Raw genomic sequence first — 18,956 nt, forward strand, 5'->3', positions numbered from 1 at the left:
TAACTTCGAAGAAGTCACTGGAGACAAACTGTTCATGAGAAACTTAGCAACCTCGGACATCATGGGCCAAGGAAAGATAGTGCTGAAGATGACCTCGGGCAAGGATTTTACTTTGAACAATGTTCTATATGTTCCTGAAATTCGGAAGAATCTAGTGTTCATATCACTGTTAAGCAAGCATGACTTTTGCATTATTTTTGAGTCGGACAAAGTTGTATTGTCTAAGAATGGAATGTTTGTAGGAAAGAGCTATGTAACTGATGAACTATTCAAGCTCAATGTAATAGCCATTAGGCCCAAAATAAATAAAAATGAAAGCTCTTCCACTTATATGCTTGAGTCTTCGTATTTATGGCATAGTAGATTAGGATATGTTAACTACGATGTGTTACATAGATTAATAAATATACAAAGTATACCTACATTCCACCTTGACCCAAAACACAAGTGTGAGATTTATGTTGAAACAAAAATAACAAGGTCATTCTTTTAACATATTGAAAGAAGTAACGAACCACTCAGGTTAATCCACACTGATGTGTGTGACCTTAAAGGTGCACCAACACGTGATGGGAATAAGTACTTCATCACTTTTGTGGATGATAATACAAAATACGGTTATGTGTTTCTTCTCAAAAGTAAGGATGAAGCTATAGAGAAATTTGCTCTCTATAAAATTGAGGTTGAAAACCAGCTTAATAGAAAGATTAAGGTGGTTCGAAGTGACTGAGGAGGTGAATATGTATCACCGTTTGCTGAGTTGTGTGCTGAACATGAGATCAGATACGAAACAACAACTCCTTATACTCCTCAGCAAAATAGAGTTGCTGAGCGAAAGAATCAAACTCTAAAGGAGATGATGAATGCTCTTCTATTGAGCTTTGGATTGCCAGAGTTCATGTGGGGGGGGAAGTTGTGTTAACAGCTAATTATCTTTTAAATAAGGTGCCTCGGAATAAAATATATAAGAGCCCTTACGAGTCGTAGAATGGAAGACAACCGCCCTACAAATATTTACGAATGTGGGGGTGTCTTTCCAAAGTTTTGGTGCCTGATCCGAAAAAGATTAAGATAGGACCAAAGACTGTTGATTGTGTATTTATTGGATATGTACAGAACAACAATGCTTATCGGTTTGTTGTGTATGAATCACAAATACCAGAGATACACAAGAACTCGATAATAGAATCAAGAAATATCTCGTTCTTCGAGCATGTGTTTTCATATAAGACCAGAGAGAATGCTAACTTCTCAAAGCGGGCATATGAAACACAAGGTGAAGATGATGAATCATTTCCTTAGCCTACACTTCACCTTCAAGGATCTTCCATCAGCCTTGCGCTCTTAGGATGCTTTCGTGTCCACGATTCCTCATCCTTACACTTGCCTTCAAATGTTTCCTTCGACTTCGTCATGCTAAGTCTCTTTTGCCAAGAGGCTACACCTCTGGGACTTCACCGCTAAGAGCCATGTTCCAAAATCTCATCCACCAAGACTATCTTCTTAGACTTTCCTTATTAAATCTTCATACTTAGGATTTTCTTCTTATCTATTTACTCAATATTTATGATAGATCACTAACATCGTCTAACTTAAACTCATTTAACCAAACATCAAAAATAAATACGGCCTGAAAGTAACATTGCACCAACAAATTTGTCAAATTTTACTATCTTAGTTGACCCAACGATGATTTTGGACTAACTAAATTTGCAAATTCTTTTATTATTATTATTATTATTAATTATTTTTTTTAACAAAGATCGGATAGCCTACTCGCTCCCATTCACAAATATTGAGAAAAATCGACCACCCAAATCCTGATCCAATCTAGTGGCTATCAACGCTGAAGGGTATTTTAGTCATCTCGCTCACCGGCGCCTGTTAACGCCTCTCGTCTCCCTTCGCTCTTCGACGAGCCACATGGCGCAAGGTTTCACAACCCTCGCGTTTCAAACTGTTTCTTTCCGAATCTACCCTCCCCACTCTCCTCACTCTCTCGTTTCTGGAACCTTCTCCTCCGCCTCCGCTCTCCGCCGCCGCACGCCACTGAGCTTGGATCTGATGCCTGTTGGTCCTAGTGCCGCGGCCGTCGTTCTCGCTTCTCCCTCGCAGAAGGCGGAAGGAGAAGCGGTCCGGGTGGGAGAGGAGGGCGCGGAATGGGGCAAGGTATCCGCCGTCCTCTTCGACATGGACGGTGTCCTTTGCAATAGCGAAGAGCTTTCAAGGCTGGCGGCGGTCGATGTGTTTGCTGACATGGGCGTCTCCGTCACCACCGATGACTTCATTCCCTTCATGGGGACGGGTAGGCTTCTCCTTTTCCCTGTTGATCTCTCTCGGAGAAAATTTGTTGGTGTCAGGATGTGATTGTTTATTGTCGGAGCTTTTTTATTAACGTAAAATTGATCTGATTTCCTTGTTCCCACGATTTTTTTGTATTAATCGAATGGTTTAGGCGAGGCCAATTTTCTTGGAGGTGTTGCCAGAGTGAAGGGAGTGAAAGGGTTCGATCCAGAGGCTGCTAAAAAACGATTTTTCGAAATTTACCTTGCTAAGGTATTAACAGATGATCATTCTACATTGCTTGAACCAGATATCTTAGATAATTATTTTGGATCTTGCATCCAAAATTTAAATTTTGTTTGTCTCATTGCAGTATGCGAAGCCGGAGGCAGGAATTGGATTTCCTGGAGGTCTTGAACTTATCACGGAGGTATATTATTCATGAATTTAAGTGGCAGTAGGCGTCCCTTTATCATTTTTTTCCCAATTTTTTTAACCATTACTAAATTGATGAAGCTATTGGTTTGATGTACTCGATGATAGTGCAAAAGAAGAGGACTTAAGGTTGCTGTTGCTTCTAGTGCTGACCGGATCAAGGTTGATGCAAATCTGGCTGCTGCTGGTCTGCCTGTTTCTCTGTCAGTAGCTCTTGAATTCTTTGTCTATTTTGTTGGCTGTGATGATTTAGACTATCTTATACATTATGATGTCGGTTCTGTCCTGCCTAGAGTTAGTTTGCATATTTCTGAGGAATATACGTGAATTTCTTGCTACTATACCATACACCATAAAGGCTTAATTATGTGCACATTTTTTATTTTTAGCATATCAATTATTGTTTTCACTTCTATTAGATCTGTGTACAAAAAAAAAATTATATGACACCAAAGAACCAACCAACATAAGGAAGGAACTTTAAAAGGCTGGTCTATATCACCTGCCACTTTTCTCAGTTGCCCTGTGCAAAGAAGAAGAAAAAACCCATCATACTGAAGATAATTTTTTCCTTCTAAGGCATGTATTCTTATCTCTCTTAATCTTTTGCTAGTCATTGATTTGAGAAGATGAGCACTTTTCCTATAATTGGAACATTTAATTATTTGATCTTTTTGAGGTTTATCTGCAGATATATTCTATTGAAATGTAGCCTATCATTTGCATGTGGATTACATGATATTTTATGTTGTTTAATTATGTAAATTTTTTGTTGAAAAGTTTTCCTATTGATTTTTGGATGTACATGTTGTTGGCGCAGCGGGGCCGGCAAGAGGAGGGGGAGGGGGTGAATTGCCTATAAAAAGAATAAACCCTTTCTCGTTCTTTTGATTTGATTAGTAGCACAATAATAATAAAAAGAATAATAAAACTGAACAACTAAAGAAAAGTAAGAGGATAATCTATTTACTTGGTTACAACCTAGGTGGTTGTTAATCCAAGGCGTTGAAGAAAGATCCACTAGAAAAACTCCTTTGTTGAAGGCAAAATAGTCTCTTACAGACGTTGACAACTCACAGAATGACTAGGAAGTGAATACAAGACTTGTAGTTTAGTTGTTGATTATTTCCTAGGTCTAGTGGTCTTTTTATAGCCCTTGAAATACTCATCTGCAGCTTGAAGGCGCTTCCAATGAAGTCCAAGGCGCCTTCCATCGGATAAGTTTTATCCGTTACGGATAAAATTCTATCCGCAGCTAATGACTATCAGAAGGCACCTTCAAAGGCTGGAAGGCGCCTTCGTATTGTTCATCGATGGCGCCTTCTAACCATGGAAGACGCCTTCCAACCATGGAAGACACCTTCCATCAGATAAGTTTTATCCCCTACGGATAAAACTCTATCCGCGGCTAATGACTATCGGAAGGTGCCTTCAAAGGTTGGAAGACGTCTTTATATTGTTCATCGATGGCGCCTTCCAACCATGGAAGGTGCCTTTCATACGACAGATTAGCTCCTTTGCTGATCACTTTGTGTGAGTGATGCTTTAGCTAACTGGAGTTGAGCTCATCCAAACCCAACTCCGACCTTCTCCTCGAGCAGCCTTCGTTCCCGGCTTCTCGTCCCTCGGACCGCCGTGCGTGTCCTTCTCGTCCGCCAGTGTACTCTTCCGCAGCCTCTCGTCCCTCGGATGCATCGAGCCCGTCGAGTTCATTCCTGTGCTATCCTTCTCGCCAGTGTTGCAGATTTCGCTAGGCACCAGTCGGGCGCTCGACTGGCGCCTAGCGCCTAGAGCGCCTAGGCGGCGCTTAGGCGCTCTAGATACCATATGATCTTTTAGTGAAAATGTGAAATGCACATTGATCTCAATGAAATACCAAAATTCAAAACAAGTAACAACTAGCAAGTGATACCAAAATGAACATCAAGTAGCCTAAGCTAAATAGCAAATAGCATCAAAGTATTCAAAGTTCCAACTTCAAAGGAAAAAAAACATGGAAACAAACTAGTAGTCTAGTACAAACTACAAACTACAAAGTACATACTACAAAGATAACAATCATAACATCAGTTTGTACTACAAATCCTTAGGAAAATTCCTCTCCTTCTCCATATTCTTCTATGACATGCTCTTCGTCTGATTCAAAATCAAACTCATACACACTCACTTCCTCCTCACTCTCGGATTGAAAGTCATCCTCATCAAGTTCTCTAAGTCTACTACTTCTTCTAGGCCTAAGCGCTTCATCTGCTCCCATAGCATCACTAACAACTTTCCAAGTCATGCCCGTGTCGTGTTCAACTTCATCATCAGCCCCATCAACAATCCAATCTTGTGCAGAACTTGCATCATTTGCTAGAAGAACCTCAATATTCCTCTCTTTCTCCCTATTTTTCTTGTTCATCAGTTTTGCATTGAATTGAACAAAGACTAGATTATTTAATCGATGTGTATCTAGTCTATTCCTTTTCTTTGTATGCACCTACAAATACAATTAATATTTATGAGAACATAATGAACTATTAGTCTATTAGTATTAAAATAGTTTAAGACTTTAAGTTACTAACCCCTTCAAATGTACTCCAATTTCTTTCACACCCTGATGAACTAGTAGTTAAAGAGAGGATCTTCATAGCAATTTTCTACAAGTTAGGAGTCAATGCACCAAAAGTCGACCACCAATTTGCTGCGTAATTATAAAAAAATAAGTCAATAACATGAATAATATTAATAACCTCAAACAATAATAATATTATGAATATTTATTTAATTACCTGGACCAAACTTGTCATCATTCAATGAACATGCTTTTACTGCAATGGGCTTCCCAAAGATAGACTCCTTTTTCTTATACATGGGTAACTCCTCACTTAAAATGATATTTTGCATATCAATATCCCCAAAAAAGATAACATCCATACAATCAATGACCCCAATTGAGACAGTTTGATCCAAATAAAGAAGCGGATCCTTATAATGATAAAAAGGATTCAACAAATAAGCCATCAAATGCAGTGGACTATCGAGCCTATCTTTCATCTTTGCATCAATAATATCAATAATATGCTGATAGTTTTTTGGAACATTACTTAGAGCATTCTTTATATCTTCCTTAGCTTGCAGAAGCTCACCATACACAAAACCCATAGATGGTTTCTTATCGGCATCAATAATTCGAAGTACCTTCACCAAAGGTGCAAAAACCTTCAAGCACAATGACACACCAGTCCAAAATCCAATACTCAACACTGTTGTGTAAGATGTTTTCCCTTTAACACTCTTGGAAAATTTGCATTCTTCCCAATCAGTGCTAGTAAACATTGCCCTTAATTGACTTTTTTTCTCAGATAAACTTTGCAAAGTTAGAAATGCTGAAGCAAATCTAGTCACCCCTGGTCTCACAATATCTCTCTTCTTTGTATATGATCTCATCAATGCCAAGGTCTTATGGTGAGCATAAATAAATATAGTTAATGCCTTGGCTTGATCAATGACTTTCTTGAACCTTGCCATACTTGCAATGCTTTCAAGCATAAGATTTATAGAATGAGTAGCACATGAGGTCCAAAAGATTGTTGGCCTCTTCTCCTTCAACAACTTTGCAGCTCCCATGTTATTTGAGGCATTATCAGTTACTATTTGAACAACATTTTCTGGACCAACCTGTTGAATGCATTGCTCTACATATTCATAAATTAGTTGACTTGTATGAGTTTCATCTGAAGATTCTTTAGAGGAAAGAAAAACGGTACATAATCTAGAATTGACACACAAGTTCATAATTGACCTCCTTTTTCTGTCACTCCAAGCATCTGTCATAATTGAGCACTCATTCAATTTCCATTCTTCTTCACTTGTCTTCAGTAAGCCTTTGATCCTGTCAACCTCTTTCTTCAAATATGGCTCGCTCATTTCATATCTAGTAGGAGGTTTAAACCCTGACCCAAATTGACCAATCGCCTCCATCATCACCTTAAAGCTATCTCTATCAACAGCATTAAAAGAAACACCAGCTTCATATGCCCATCTACAGACATATTCTTTAACCAAACTTGTTCTTTCTTTGAAAAGAGCATCATTGATGTTTTGTTCTCGCTTGCTCTTTGCTAAGTTCAAAGAAGTCTCAGGGTTAATGACACTTGAAAACTTATCCATAGGACCAAGGGTACGTGATGGCTTCATGGTCCCAAAAGACTCTTGAAATTCATCCACATCAATGTCTTTTCTTTCGAATATTCACATCCGATCTTAAAGATTCCTCTTCAATTTTCTTGTTTCTCTTCTTCATCTTTCCCTCATTAATTGCATTCCTACACTTAGCTTGATCATCTTTTGAAGACTTTGGACATGCAGACACATTTCCCATTATGTGTGCTACATGTTCTTTTATTCTGTAAACTCCTCCGGACATAACTTTCCCACATAAAATACATTTGACTTTGTCCAAGTTCTTTGCATCAATTAACATCCCATACACCCATCCAACATCATTCGATTTTCGTTTTAATACTTCACAATCTTGAGAAGCTTGAGAAACACTAACCGAGCTCGAACCCGAACCCTCGGGAGCAGTTGAAGATGCCATAACTGCATAATAGTAGCAGGCCAATGAAATAGGAGGAATGGAATGGGGGAGAAATGAGCATTTGTCTACATGTCTGGATCAATGGAGTTGTAATGCACAAATGCGCACATGAGAAAGGAAAAAATGTGTAAAGTGAAATCAAATGACCAAATAATAAGCATGCAAAAGTCCTCAAAACCAAAATATCTAAGACAATTAAATTAACTAATAGAATACCTACTCTCCATGAAAAGTTACCAAACAAGAAGAGTAACATACAGAATACCTTCCTACATTTTTAATCCCAATCTTTCCATTAACATTCATTTACTTCACTTTTCAAGTCACCAGTAATAAAGCAAAAAATTGCATGTGATAATCAACTCAATGAATCTCTCCTTCCCCTTCCCACTTCTAATTATTCATAGAGCTGGTTTGATGAGGTTTATATTCACTTGTTCAACATAACTTTAACAATTAATACTCACAGAGAATGAGTTGGGTGGCTACAAGTTTAGAAGAATGCTTAATGGTGGGCTCAACAAGGGCATCAGGTCTCAAAATCCAAGAAACTAATTTCTGACTGATGCATGAAAAAAAAATCTTTTGGTTCTGGAAAAAAATGCCACAGTACACTCAAAGAACCAAGAAGCATAAAAGAAGAAGCAAGAAGGAAGAAGCACCAAGAAGCATCGAAGAACCAAGAAACATCAAAGAAGAAGCAAGACGGAAGAAGCACTAAGAATCATCGAAGAACCAAGAAATATTGAAGAACCAAGAAGTCAGAAGCACCAAGAAAACCAAGAAGCATCAAAGAAGAAGTGAAGAACTAAGAAGCAAGAAGGCAGAAGCACCAAGAGCATTGAAGAACCAAGAAGGATCAAAGAGGAAGCAAGAAGGCAAGCAAAAAGCATGGAAAAATCAGAACTCACCAGTGGTGCAGATTCTTGCTTCTTCGAGTTTGATGCAGAGAGATTAGGGCGCCGGAGAGATTCCAGCGAGGCGTGGCAGAGAACGGTGGAAGGGTGGAACGCAACGACGTTGGCGGCAGAGAGATGTGCAGCGAGATTAGGGTGGGCGGCAGAGAGATGTGCAGCGAGATTAGGGTTGGAGCTGTGGAAAGAAACATAGTAGTTTTGAGCTTTTGGGCCATAAATAATTATAGAAAAAAGGGTTTGGTCCAAAACAAAAAAAAAATCTGTTTAGTCTAGGTGGCACCTAGGCCGAACAGACCGCCTATTCGGCGCCTAGAACCGCACATAAATAGTACCGCCTAATTTGGCCGAATAGGAGGCTTTCGGTTCGGCTAGGGGCCGCCTAGCGCCTAGGCGGCCGCCTAGGCCGAAATCTGCAACACTGCTTCTCGCTAGCTGCATCTTCCGCTTGATTTCTTGTGTTCCTAAGTTCCTGCACACTTAGACACATGGATCAAACACAACAGGACCTAACTACCCCGTGGTACTATCACCTGTGAGATTTATTGAGCGAGGTATGCTAGGTCTTGTGTAAACTAATTTCTATTTTCTATAATCAAATATTCAGTGGTATGATAATGTTTCTATGGCAATGCTAAGGTAAATTGAAGTTTTTATGCTCTAGCATTTCTTCTCAACTTATGCAATTAGGGCAGTTACCATTATTCTTGGCGATACTATTTCCCAGCTCATTTTTTAAGACAGCTCTTTTAGGCACACATGATTATCGAGGTTTTATCTTTCCTATAATTATCAAAGCCAATAAATTTAATGATCTGAAATGTCTTATGGATATCAGGTTTGATGCAATTGTATCTGCTGATGCTTTTGAGAATTTGAAGCCTGCTCCAGATATATTCTTAGCTGCATCAAAGAACTTGAATGTACCTGAATCAGAGGTATTTCATATCACGATTCTTCAAGATACAAATAATACATGATTTTAGTAAACTTTTGACATGAAACTCGAAACAATTGTTTTTTTTCAGCAATATATCCTTCTATAATTTGAAAAATTTTCCACTAGAAAATCCACAGCTACAGTTCTCTTTGTAGTACATATTAATCAGATTGTAATTTGGGATGCAATGATTCGCACTTTCTACCTGTTGTGCATTTTCATAATCGACATGCTTGTCTTTTCATGATTATGAGATGTGTCTTTTCAAGTATAGAGATTTTTTTACTCTATAAAAGATGCTTTTGAAATGCGATTATCATGTGACAAAGAAAGACTAAATGCATCTGTGCAAACTTGTGCATCTGCTAAAAAATGAATCAGGGTTAATTTGTTTCAGATGGAATAGCATGCCTCTACACCATTAGGCTATAGCTGATCTAGACCTTATCCAAGTAAATAAGGTGACTTGATTAAGAATACAAGAATGTCGAATATAAAGTGACTTTGCACACTATTTGAGTGTTCCTTCTTTTCCACTGCTATTATCCTAAACAAAACTCAAAGGTTGGAAAAGTGTTCCTCTTATATGGTCCTGCTCTGTAGCTCAAGTCTTTGTTCCTTGATTATTTGAATTTGATGAGTAAGAACCAACTAATTCAAAGGATTATACTGATATAAGGACTTCATTAGTACAATAGGATTAGATTCAATTGGATCATATTATGAAAGTAAATTAAATATTAAAATTGAATTATAATTTAATTTATATTTAGATTTTTTTGTAGAATTAACACATCATCATCTTCATCATTATGAAGATAAGTTGTTTTGTCCCAACTACTTAGGACCATTTAACTCAATTCAATACTGTATCAATAGTAATATTGGAATCAAATTTATTATTATTTTTATCACTTTGACTATTTTTTTTATTCTCCATCTACTAAACTCCACCAATGTCGATCCCAAGCTCGGATGAAAAAGGGCTATAGTTGCGCGTTAGGTTGTTAGCTAGCGTGGATTTTCAGGCAAATATTATGAATTGGTCGATCAAACTATTGTACTAATGCTAGGTTATTTTTCGGAAGGAATACATGCCCGACTGCAACGTCTCAGCAAGGATCACTACATCTCTATGAAAATTCGGGTGTAATGCTAAATATGCAAGAGTTCATGTTACATTATCCGACTGAAACATATCGATAATAATCGCTACATTTCCATGAGAACTCGGGTGTAATGTTAAATATGTAAGAGTTCGCGTTACAGAGTCTGATGATAATGTATCGACAATAATTACTACATTTCTATGAGAATTTGGGTGTAATGTTAAATATGTAAAAGTTCTCACACTGTTCACTAAGAATAAATATTATAGGAAAACTAATTCTCGAAGATTTGGAATATGAAATCTAGGAACGCTATACGGAGGTAGTAGATACGATGATTAAGAGAAAAATTAATATTTTGTGTGTATAAGAGACTAAATAGATAGGAGAGAGACAAAGATAGAGAATTCAAATTTTACATTATGGTACACATAAAAGAGTAAAATAAAAAAAATGACGTAGGTATTGTTGTAGATAGTTCGCTAAAGGATGAAGTAGTAGAAGTGATTAGAAAGGGGATAGGATTATAATTTTTAAATAGTAGTGAAGAAATAAATTATTAATGTAATTAGTATATATGCACTTCAAGTAGGATTAGATGAAAACACTAAATCTAGGTTTTGGGATGATCTAGATGAGGTATTACAAAACATTCCGCTAATAAAAATGATTTTAATAAGAGGAGATCTAAATGAACATGTCAGAGTAAAAAGTAAAAAATAAAGAATATGATAGGGTGCATGGGGATTATGAGTTTAGAACAATAAATGAAGGGAAACTTATATTGAATTTTGCGATAGCGTATTTGGTCACGTTCTAAAGTGAGAATAATAAGTCGCAAATTGACTTTCTTATGGTTAGAAGAAGGATAGAAAAATTTATAAAGATTGTAAGGTCATCCCTAAAGAAAACTTAACTACCCAATATAGGTTAGTAGTATTGGATATACGCCTCAAACATAATATCAATAGAAGGCAAATGTGCACAACTTCTAAAATTAAATGGTGGAAACTAAAAGATGGAAAATAAAACATATTTAAGAAGAGAGTAGGAAAACAAGTATTAGGAGAAATAGATAGCGACTCGAATATGACATAGGATAAGATGACATTAAAGTTGAAAATAATATCCAAGAGTGTACTCGGTGAGTCAACGGGTTGTGTACCACTAAATAAAGAATCTTGATAGTGGAATGAGAAAGTACATGAAAAAGTAAAGGAAAAATAAATAGCCTATAAAGTATTATACACTTGTAAGAACGAGGAAAATTTTAAGAAGTATACAGTAGCAAAGAAAGAGCTCAAGAAAGCAATGAATGAAGTAAAAAATAAACTTATGAACGCTTATATCTAAAATTGGATACAAATGAATGAGAAAAGGATATTTACAAATAGCTAAAGCGAAAGAGGATGATAGAAATTTTATCCAAATAAGATGTATTAAATATGAATGCAATATGGTACTATTGGATGATGAGGAAATAAAAGGATGATAAAAGAAGTATTTTCATCAATTTTTTAATCAAGGTTTAGATGAATAACTTAATTTAGTTAATTTAAATAGATCAAATGAGTATAAAAATTTAAAATTTTATCGTATAATTCAAATTTCAACAGTAGAATAACTTTTAAATGAGATGCAAAAATAGAAAAATAGTTGGACTTTTTATTCCAATAGAAGTATGAAAATATCTAGGAAAATAATGTATTAAATGACTTACAAAGTTAAAGGAAAGGTACATAATTATGCAAACTATAGAGATTAAACTAATGAGTCATATATAATGAAACTTTATGAAAGAGTAATAAAAAAAAGACTAAGAAAGGAGATCACGGTGACCAAAAATCAATTTGGATTTATGCATGAAATGTCGACAACATAAGTTATATATCTTCTTAGTCAACTAATTTAATAGTATCGGGACTGAAGCAAAACTTACACATGATATTCATTAAGCTAGAAAAAGCTTGATAGAGTTTAAGGGAAGTTATATCGAGAATTCTAGAAAATAAAAGTATTATTTAACGTATATTGAACTAATTAAGAATATGTACGAGGATATAATGACAAGAGTGAAAAAATCAGGCAGATTAATCGAAGTGTTTCCCATAAGAATAGAGTTACATCAAAGATCAACTCTAAGTCCTTATCTTTTTACACTAATCATGGATGAACTCACTAGATATATCCAAGATATAATACCATGGTGCTTGTTGTTTACAAATGATACTGTTTTGGTAGATGAGACATGTGAAGGAGTAAATGCTAAACTCGTTAGATATAATAAGATAATTGTTAAGATAGGAGATGATTAGTAAGATAAGACATGATAAGTTGTTTGTAACTAAGAGTTTTAAGTATTTACAATATTTTTGCAAAAGGATAGAAGGATTGAGCGAGATATGTTACATAAAATACAAATAGGATGGTTGAAATGGAAGAGAACGTCAGGTGTTCTTTGTGATCGTAAAGTATCTATAAGACTAAAAGGAATTTTTTACAAAACTACGATTAAACCTGTTATGTTATATAAAGTTGAATGTTTGACTATGACTCGAGCACATAAGTAGAAGATGAGACTTGTAAAGATATATATATATATATATAAGGACGACAAGATGATAACAACAACAACAACAACCAAGCCTTTTCCCAATAAGTGGGGTCGGCTGTATGAATCCTTTTACGCATTGAGCTTTATTTCCTATTATATTATCATTTATATTTAAATAAATTTTATCTTGTTTTATTGTTGTTGACCAAGTCTTTTTTGGTCTTCCTCTTCCTCGTTTGATATGCATGTTTATCATATTTTCACATCGCCTACTGGAGCATTTATTGGTCGTCTAAGTACATGTCCGTACCATCTTAAACGTATCTCTCGGAGTTTTTCCTCAATAGATGCAACTCCGACTTTCTCTCTAATGTTCTCGTTTCTTATTTTGTCCATCCTCGTATGTCCACACATCCACCTTAACATTCTCATTTTTGCAACTCTTATCTTCTGCTCATGTGCTCGAGTCATAGCCCAACATTTAGCTCCATATAACATAGCAGGTCTAACTGCAGTTTTATAGAACTTATCTTTAAATTTAAGAGGTACTTTACGGTGACATAAAACACTCGACGCTCCCCTCCATTTCACCCATCCTGCTTGTATTCTATATAAGACCAAGGATGACAAGATAAGAAATGAAAATATTAGAGAGAGTCGAGATTGCAACTATTGAGGGAAAACTCTGGAAGATACGTTAAAATGGTATGGACATATATGTAGACGACCAATAAATGCTCTGGTTAGGCGATATAAAATTATGATAAATGTGCACATCAAACGAGGAAGAGAAAAATCAAAGAAAACTTGATTAGCAACGATAAAACAAGATAAATTTATTTAAATGTAAATGATGATATAGTCAAGATAGAGCTCAATAATGTAGTAGGATCCATATAGTCGACCCCACCAAATGAGATAAGATTTGATTGTTGTTGTTATTCTCCATTTAATAATTATCCTATAATAGATTCAACTCTTCTAGCTATAGAATCTAGTGGTCCTCTTTTAGAATCCATACCATCTTAATCTATTTTATTAGCTATTCGAGCTAGGGGTATCAATTCGGGTGGGTCAGATCGAATTGAAAAAACTTTTATAAAAAATCCCAATCTAAACATGATCCGAACCCGAATACAACCCGAAACCCCTAAACTCGAGCCCAAACCCGACCAACTCAAATAACCCGATTAAAAATGACTTTTTTTGTTACTGTCCCTATAATTCTTCACTTTTATATCAATACTCTATCGTTATCATACTAACATGATATTAATACATATAAAAATATCTTAATTTTTAAAATAAAATTTGATTTAACTCCAAAAAAATTCACTAAATCTTAAATTCGGATTAACCCGAGTCAATTCTGATCAACCTGAACCTGACTTGAAAATCTCCAACTCGAACCTGACCCCAAAACCCCCCAACTTGAACCCGATATTTTTCGAATCAACTCGAGTCGGGTTGGCGGATCGGATTCATTTTTGACACCCCTAATTCGAACTACCCCAAAGTGCTCGTGTATAAGAGCATCTACATCAGTTTCTCTATAATATATCTAGAATTTGGAATAAATAATCCATTTATTAAATTTAGACAATTATTTTTCACTACACACTACATCAACTACCCTAAAATTTTCATTATCTTTATTTTATTTTATTTCATTTTCTCTTCCATTTTTTAAATTTTTTCTCACCCTATTTAATATCTACTTTTCATTACCTAATCCATTTTTTTTTCTCTCTCAAATTAAATAATATTTTAATATTTAGGGAATAGATTTCATTCCCTAAATTTAGAGAATTACTTTTCATGAAATCTAAATTTAGGAAATGGATAAGGTTGCTGATGCAAAGATTTTTTTTACGTAAAATATAAAATTTAAGGTAATTTAGGGAAGCTAATGTGGATGTTGTATATATGATTTTGTACTTTCTAGTAACTTTTAAAATAGCATATACTCAAGAAATATCACTTTGACATAATATTAACAGCCATATTATGTCGGTATCATCTTGTATGTAACTGCTTGCTTAATCCTCACAAGTCAACAACTCATAATCCCAAATGCTCGGACAAGGGCTGAAATTATGTTGTGCCAAAAACAAGTGATTTTCAATATTCTTGCATCATAAATCATGTCGCCAGTCTTAAGTAGTTTTTAGATTTTCATTAGGTGTTGCAAAATGATGGAATGTCTATAAAATTTCTCAATTAGTTTTAGTTTTTTTTTTAAAATTAGATATTAGAAACCAGGGAAGATGTCTATGGGCTTTCTCTATATTTAGGTACTCATAATATTTTGCGTTGAATTATTGGATCGGTTAAGTAATTTGTAGTTGTCTAAGTAACCTTGTACTTATTCAAATGCAAGAGAAATATATTTGCCTTGAATTATTGTAGTTTTCCTTGATATGAAGTTTTACTGTCTGCAAATGTTTTCCAGTGTATTGTGATTGAAGATGCTCTTGCTGGCGTCCAAGCTGCAAAAGCTGCTCGGATGAGGTGCCCATTAAAATCTTGTTTAATCGAAATGTGGATTCAATGCTTAGTGTTCATTATATTAGGATTAATTTATTTACGATAATTGCCCAGAGGGGACATCTAAAGTTGAGAATTGATCAAAAGGAGACGTCTTTTGATCAATTCTGATTAGTAGGTGCGTCCTTTTGGCAATTTCCGAATTATTTATAGACTAGAATAAGCTTACTGATAAATTGGCGCCAATTTCCATTCGACTTCTTTCGAAATGCTAGGTTCCACCAATTCTCACCTTGCAGTGACTTCATTTCTTGGATCGATCATCACCAATGCCTAAAATTCCAACTATTCTTGCATCATTTGCAGGTGCATTGCTGTTACCACGACATTGTCCGAAGACAAGCTGCAGCAAGCTGGTCCATCTCTTATAAGAAAGCAGATAGGGAATGTTTCAATCGATGATGTCCTGTATGGTGGACAGCATTCTCTTGATCAAAGCGTTTAGCTTCAACAGAAGAGATTTTTTGCTTCTGTAATAATATGGCAAAGTATCGAATTTTCCTCATCATTGGGAATGCCTGGGACTCTGGAAAGACGTTAATAGTCGTGTATTTGCACAATAGATGCGTCATTTATTTATGAAATCTAATTAGACAATTCCGCACTAACAATGCTCTTTGCCACAATTCAAGTATCCGATCGACGGGCTTCATGCTGTCGCAGACAGCTAATAAAGAAGCAAGCAGATCACAAAATTTTCATGCGGCGCCGGAGAAATCAACGGCAAGGATCATGAGGAGGGAGTCAAAGCTCACCCCGTCGGTGGCGTCGCCGCCGGCCATTCGTATCATTCCCCGCACGTCGTTGTCGTCGGCGGGCAGCCCCGCCATCTCTAGGTACGCCTTCAGATCTCCGAACCCCAGCTTCCCGTCCCCGTCCCGATCCATCACGCCGAACGCCTCCGCCAGCACGGCGGCGGATCCGCCGCCGCCGCCGCCGCAGAGGATGCGCTCGAACTCCTCGAACTCGACGAGGCCGTTGCGGTCGGCGTCGGCGGCGGAGATCATGGATGCGATGTCCTCCTCAGAGAGTGGCGCAGCGCCGAGGCCGGAGGAGGAGGAGAAGAAAGCCTTGAGGTCGTCGCGGCTGATCCTCCCGTCCCGGTCGGCGTCGAGGACGTCGAACGCCGGGCGGAGGCTTCGCGAGGCGGCGGAGGGCGAGGGATCGCTGCGGTGCGGGCGGCCGGAGGGGCACATCGTCGATTACCGAAAAGGGCGGAGGAGGGAGACGAAGAGTCCAGATTCTTCGGAGGCACGCGTTCTTTAGATGTCGAGGTTGAAGATGGCCGAGGCTTACTATAAATAGCAAGTTTTCGCGTCGTAATCGCAGTGGCTTGGGGAGGAAGCTGTTGCCTCGTATTCAGACGGCATTAGGTCTGAAGGTTCCGACGATGTGACGTTATCGATTACGTCAGCGAGTGGGTTTGTGGTTCCGGTTCGGAATCCAATCGTGACCGGTGAGATCAGCCGATGGATGTTCGCCACGTCATCTCATGCGATGCAGAGTCAAACTAGACCCCGACGAAGGAAACCCTAGTTTCTAGAACTTCTATAAATACTGGCCGAACCATAAGAGTACGAGAACTCATCCTCTGCAAAGAAGGGCGATAGCGGCGATGGCAGCAGCGAGGCTACGCTTCGTCCTCGATGCTCCCTAATCAAGTTTTGCATCTTCAATCTTCTATCTTTATTTCAAGTTTTTCGATGTTTGTTTTTCTTGATATTTGTGAGAGCCCATCTGATGAGCTAATCTCTGTTTTATCAATCGGGGGTTGGTTTTATAGACCGGCGAAATTAGGTTTTCAGGAGATTTTGAGTCGCTTCCCCTCCATTTCTCTGCGGTGCAGCGAATGTTTTCTCCGAGATCATTTTTTTTTGTTGATTATGTTAAGAAGTTGGTTTTGGTTTTCCTTTGCGGTCCTATGATGGCATGAAATCTTTGAGACCTGATCTCTTTCTTCTGATGAAAACTACAAGCATGACTCTGAGGGCAACCTTCTTCTATTTGATCTTCGCGTTGTTCTAATTTGTTCCCCTTCTCTATTTTGCATTATTTTTGCTCTTTGTTTGGATGATGAAATGCACTGGGCTCCGAGCAGTTTTGCTGCATTTGGCTTGACGGATATGCATCTGCCTAGAAAGCATTGTCTGACTTCATTTTATTTTCTTGCATTTCTTTTCAATTTATTGAAGTTATTATTATGTGTTTATAATCTATGAGTTCTAGTTTATTATGATTTATTTTATTCAGTTCAATTTCAATAAAAATATAAGAATGGTAGATGCTAATTGGGTTTGGCACAAAGTATTCTGGTGTTGAATTTGTAAATTAACTAGTTGCCAATGAGTTGGTTCAAATCTGCTCTTGCATTTACAATTTAAATGCATTGTCCAATTCTAACTTTGAAAGGAATTATTCAACCAGTCCACATAAAGATAATGAAAGGTGAAGCTTTTGTCGCAGGTTATTGAAAATAAATAAAAGTGAATCTAAATAGAAGAATAGAATGATCCGTGCCATTTTTCATAAATGACAATTTTTTTTGGAGACAAATTTTTACGATCAATGTTTTCTATTATCATTAAATTTTAAGAGATGTTCGCGGCATCATTACCTTATGCTAAAATTGGATTTTATTTTTGAATAATTATGATTTGCTTTTGTTTTGCTTCTGAATACATCCTTTTAAAAATAAACGTGTTCCTCGATTGTTTTATGGAAGCATTCTTGATAGGTGTGGTTTTCAATGGAAAATTGTTTCAATGTAATCCAATTATTTTCTGTATTCCTTGTATGAATTCAAAACGCTCTGAGATTTTGATTTTAATATTTTGTAATGAATATTATAACAATTTAGTTTAAATGACTTTTGATTAAAAAGTAGTTATGTTTTTTTTATTTGTCGAAGTAAGCATCTTAGTTTTAAAATTATTAATGAGCATTAGTAAAAATGAGTGGATATGTTTTTTTATTTATAGAAATAAGCATCTTAGGTTTAAAATTATTAAAATCAGGATTAAAGACTGTAATTTTCTTCCTATTTCTCTGACTAACATTGTAATTTCCTTTTTTTTCAAACGTCATTTTTTTATACATTTGAGTTATAATTTAATATTTATAAATTAAATATTATTTGTCTAGTTTGGATGTATGTCACCTCAGTAAGTATTGAATTTGAGTTTTAATGTAAGGCATTAAAGAGGTATTAAAGAGTATTATTTTAAAAGATTATTGAAGAAAATTTGTATAAAAGGATAAATTTCATGTAAGATTATATTTGGTAAAGCCATGATAACTAGTCAGGGCCGGTTTTAAGTTTGGATAAAGGATAGTTGCGTTAGGTAGTCAGTTAGTTTTAAATTATAACAAATATTCAATGAATGAATCTATTAAATTATTGTGCTAATGTTAGGTATTCTCTGAAAGAAACGTGTTGTAGGGTCCGACTGTAACGTTTCGACAAGGATCGTTATATCTTTAAAATTCGGGTGTAGTGATAAATATGCAAGAGTTCGCGTTATAGGATTCGATTGTAACATTTCAGCAAGGATCGTTACATTTCCATAAAAATTTGGGTGTAGTGTTAAAT

At 36.4% G+C, this 18,956-nt stretch overlaps 3 protein-coding genes and 2 non-coding genes across 5 annotated transcripts; 3 read left to right on the plus strand and 2 right to left on the minus strand.

The window, feature by feature from the left end:
- Positions 1-1,828: 1,828 nt before the first annotated feature.
- On the plus strand, positions 1,829-15,975 carry LOC122016265 (protein SUPPRESSOR OF QUENCHING 1, chloroplastic-like). The gene is made up of 7 exons (XM_042573501.1): positions 1,829-2,305; positions 2,456-2,556; positions 2,657-2,713; positions 2,827-2,921; positions 9,056-9,155; positions 15,273-15,331; positions 15,674-15,975. Exons 1-7 carry the CDS (start codon positions 1,924-1,926, stop codon positions 15,810-15,812), a joined length of 933 nt encoding a protein of 310 aa, XP_042429435.1. The 5' UTR covers positions 1,829-1,923; the 3' UTR covers positions 15,813-15,975.
- LOC122016267 lies at positions 4,592-5,426 on the minus strand. The gene is made up of 2 exons (XM_042573504.1): positions 5,286-5,426; positions 4,592-5,200 (listed from the first exon to the last, which is right to left on the minus strand). Exons 1-2 carry the CDS (start codon positions 5,349-5,351, stop codon positions 4,805-4,807), a joined length of 462 nt encoding a protein of 153 aa, XP_042429438.1. The 5' UTR covers positions 5,352-5,426; the 3' UTR covers positions 4,592-4,804.
- On the minus strand, positions 15,915-16,637 carry LOC122016266 (calcium-binding protein CP1-like). Its single transcript, XM_042573502.1, has one exon. It carries the CDS (start codon positions 16,561-16,563, stop codon positions 16,066-16,068), a length of 498 nt encoding a protein of 165 aa, XP_042429436.1. The 5' UTR covers positions 16,564-16,637; the 3' UTR covers positions 15,915-16,065.
- Positions 16,638-17,284: 647 nt separating this feature from the next.
- On the plus strand, positions 17,285-17,358 carry LOC122018330. The gene has a single exon (XR_006121743.1). It is a non-coding gene; the product is annotated as a small nucleolar RNA R66 (small nucleolar RNA).
- Positions 17,359-17,433: 75 nt separating this feature from the next.
- Positions 17,434-17,521, plus strand: LOC122018345. The gene has a single exon (XR_006121756.1). It is a non-coding gene; the product is annotated as a small nucleolar RNA snoR118 (small nucleolar RNA).
- The last annotated feature ends 1,435 nt before the right edge of the window (positions 17,522-18,956 follow it).

The sequence above is a fragment of the Zingiber officinale genome, chromosome 8B (genome assembly GCF_018446385.1).
Source record: "Zingiber officinale cultivar Zhangliang chromosome 8B, Zo_v1.1, whole genome shotgun sequence".
Lineage (NCBI taxonomy): Eukaryota > Viridiplantae > Streptophyta > Magnoliopsida > Zingiberales > Zingiberaceae > Zingiber > Zingiber officinale.

What these genes read in the sequence shown, in the direction of transcription:
- LOC122016267 (XM_042573504.1), bottom strand. Translation starts at nt 5,351, where the DNA reads ATGAAGATCCTCTCTTTAACTACTAGTTCATCAGGGTGTGAAAGAAAT. An exon ending in ATTGGAGTACATTTGAAGGG is followed by an intron (nt 5,201 to 5,285) that starts GTTAGTAACTTA and finishes TTGTATTTGTAG; the next exon opens with GTGCATACAAAGAAAAGGAA.
- LOC122016266 (XM_042573502.1), bottom strand. Translation starts at nt 16,563, where the DNA reads ATGTGCCCCTCCGGCCGCCCGCACCGCAGCGATCCCTCGCCCTCCGCC.
- LOC122016265 (XM_042573501.1), top strand. Translation starts at nt 1,924, where the DNA reads ATGGCGCAAGGTTTCACAACCCTCGCGTTTCAAACTGTTTCTTTCCGA. An exon ending in TCGAAATTTACCTTGCTAAG is followed by an intron (nt 2,557 to 2,656) that starts GTATTAACAGAT and finishes GTCTCATTGCAG; the next exon opens with TATGCGAAGCCGGAGGCAGG. An exon ending in GCTGGTCTGCCTGTTTCTCT is followed by an intron (nt 2,922 to 9,055) that starts GTCAGTAGCTCT and finishes TATGGATATCAG; the next exon opens with GTTTGATGCAATTGTATCTG.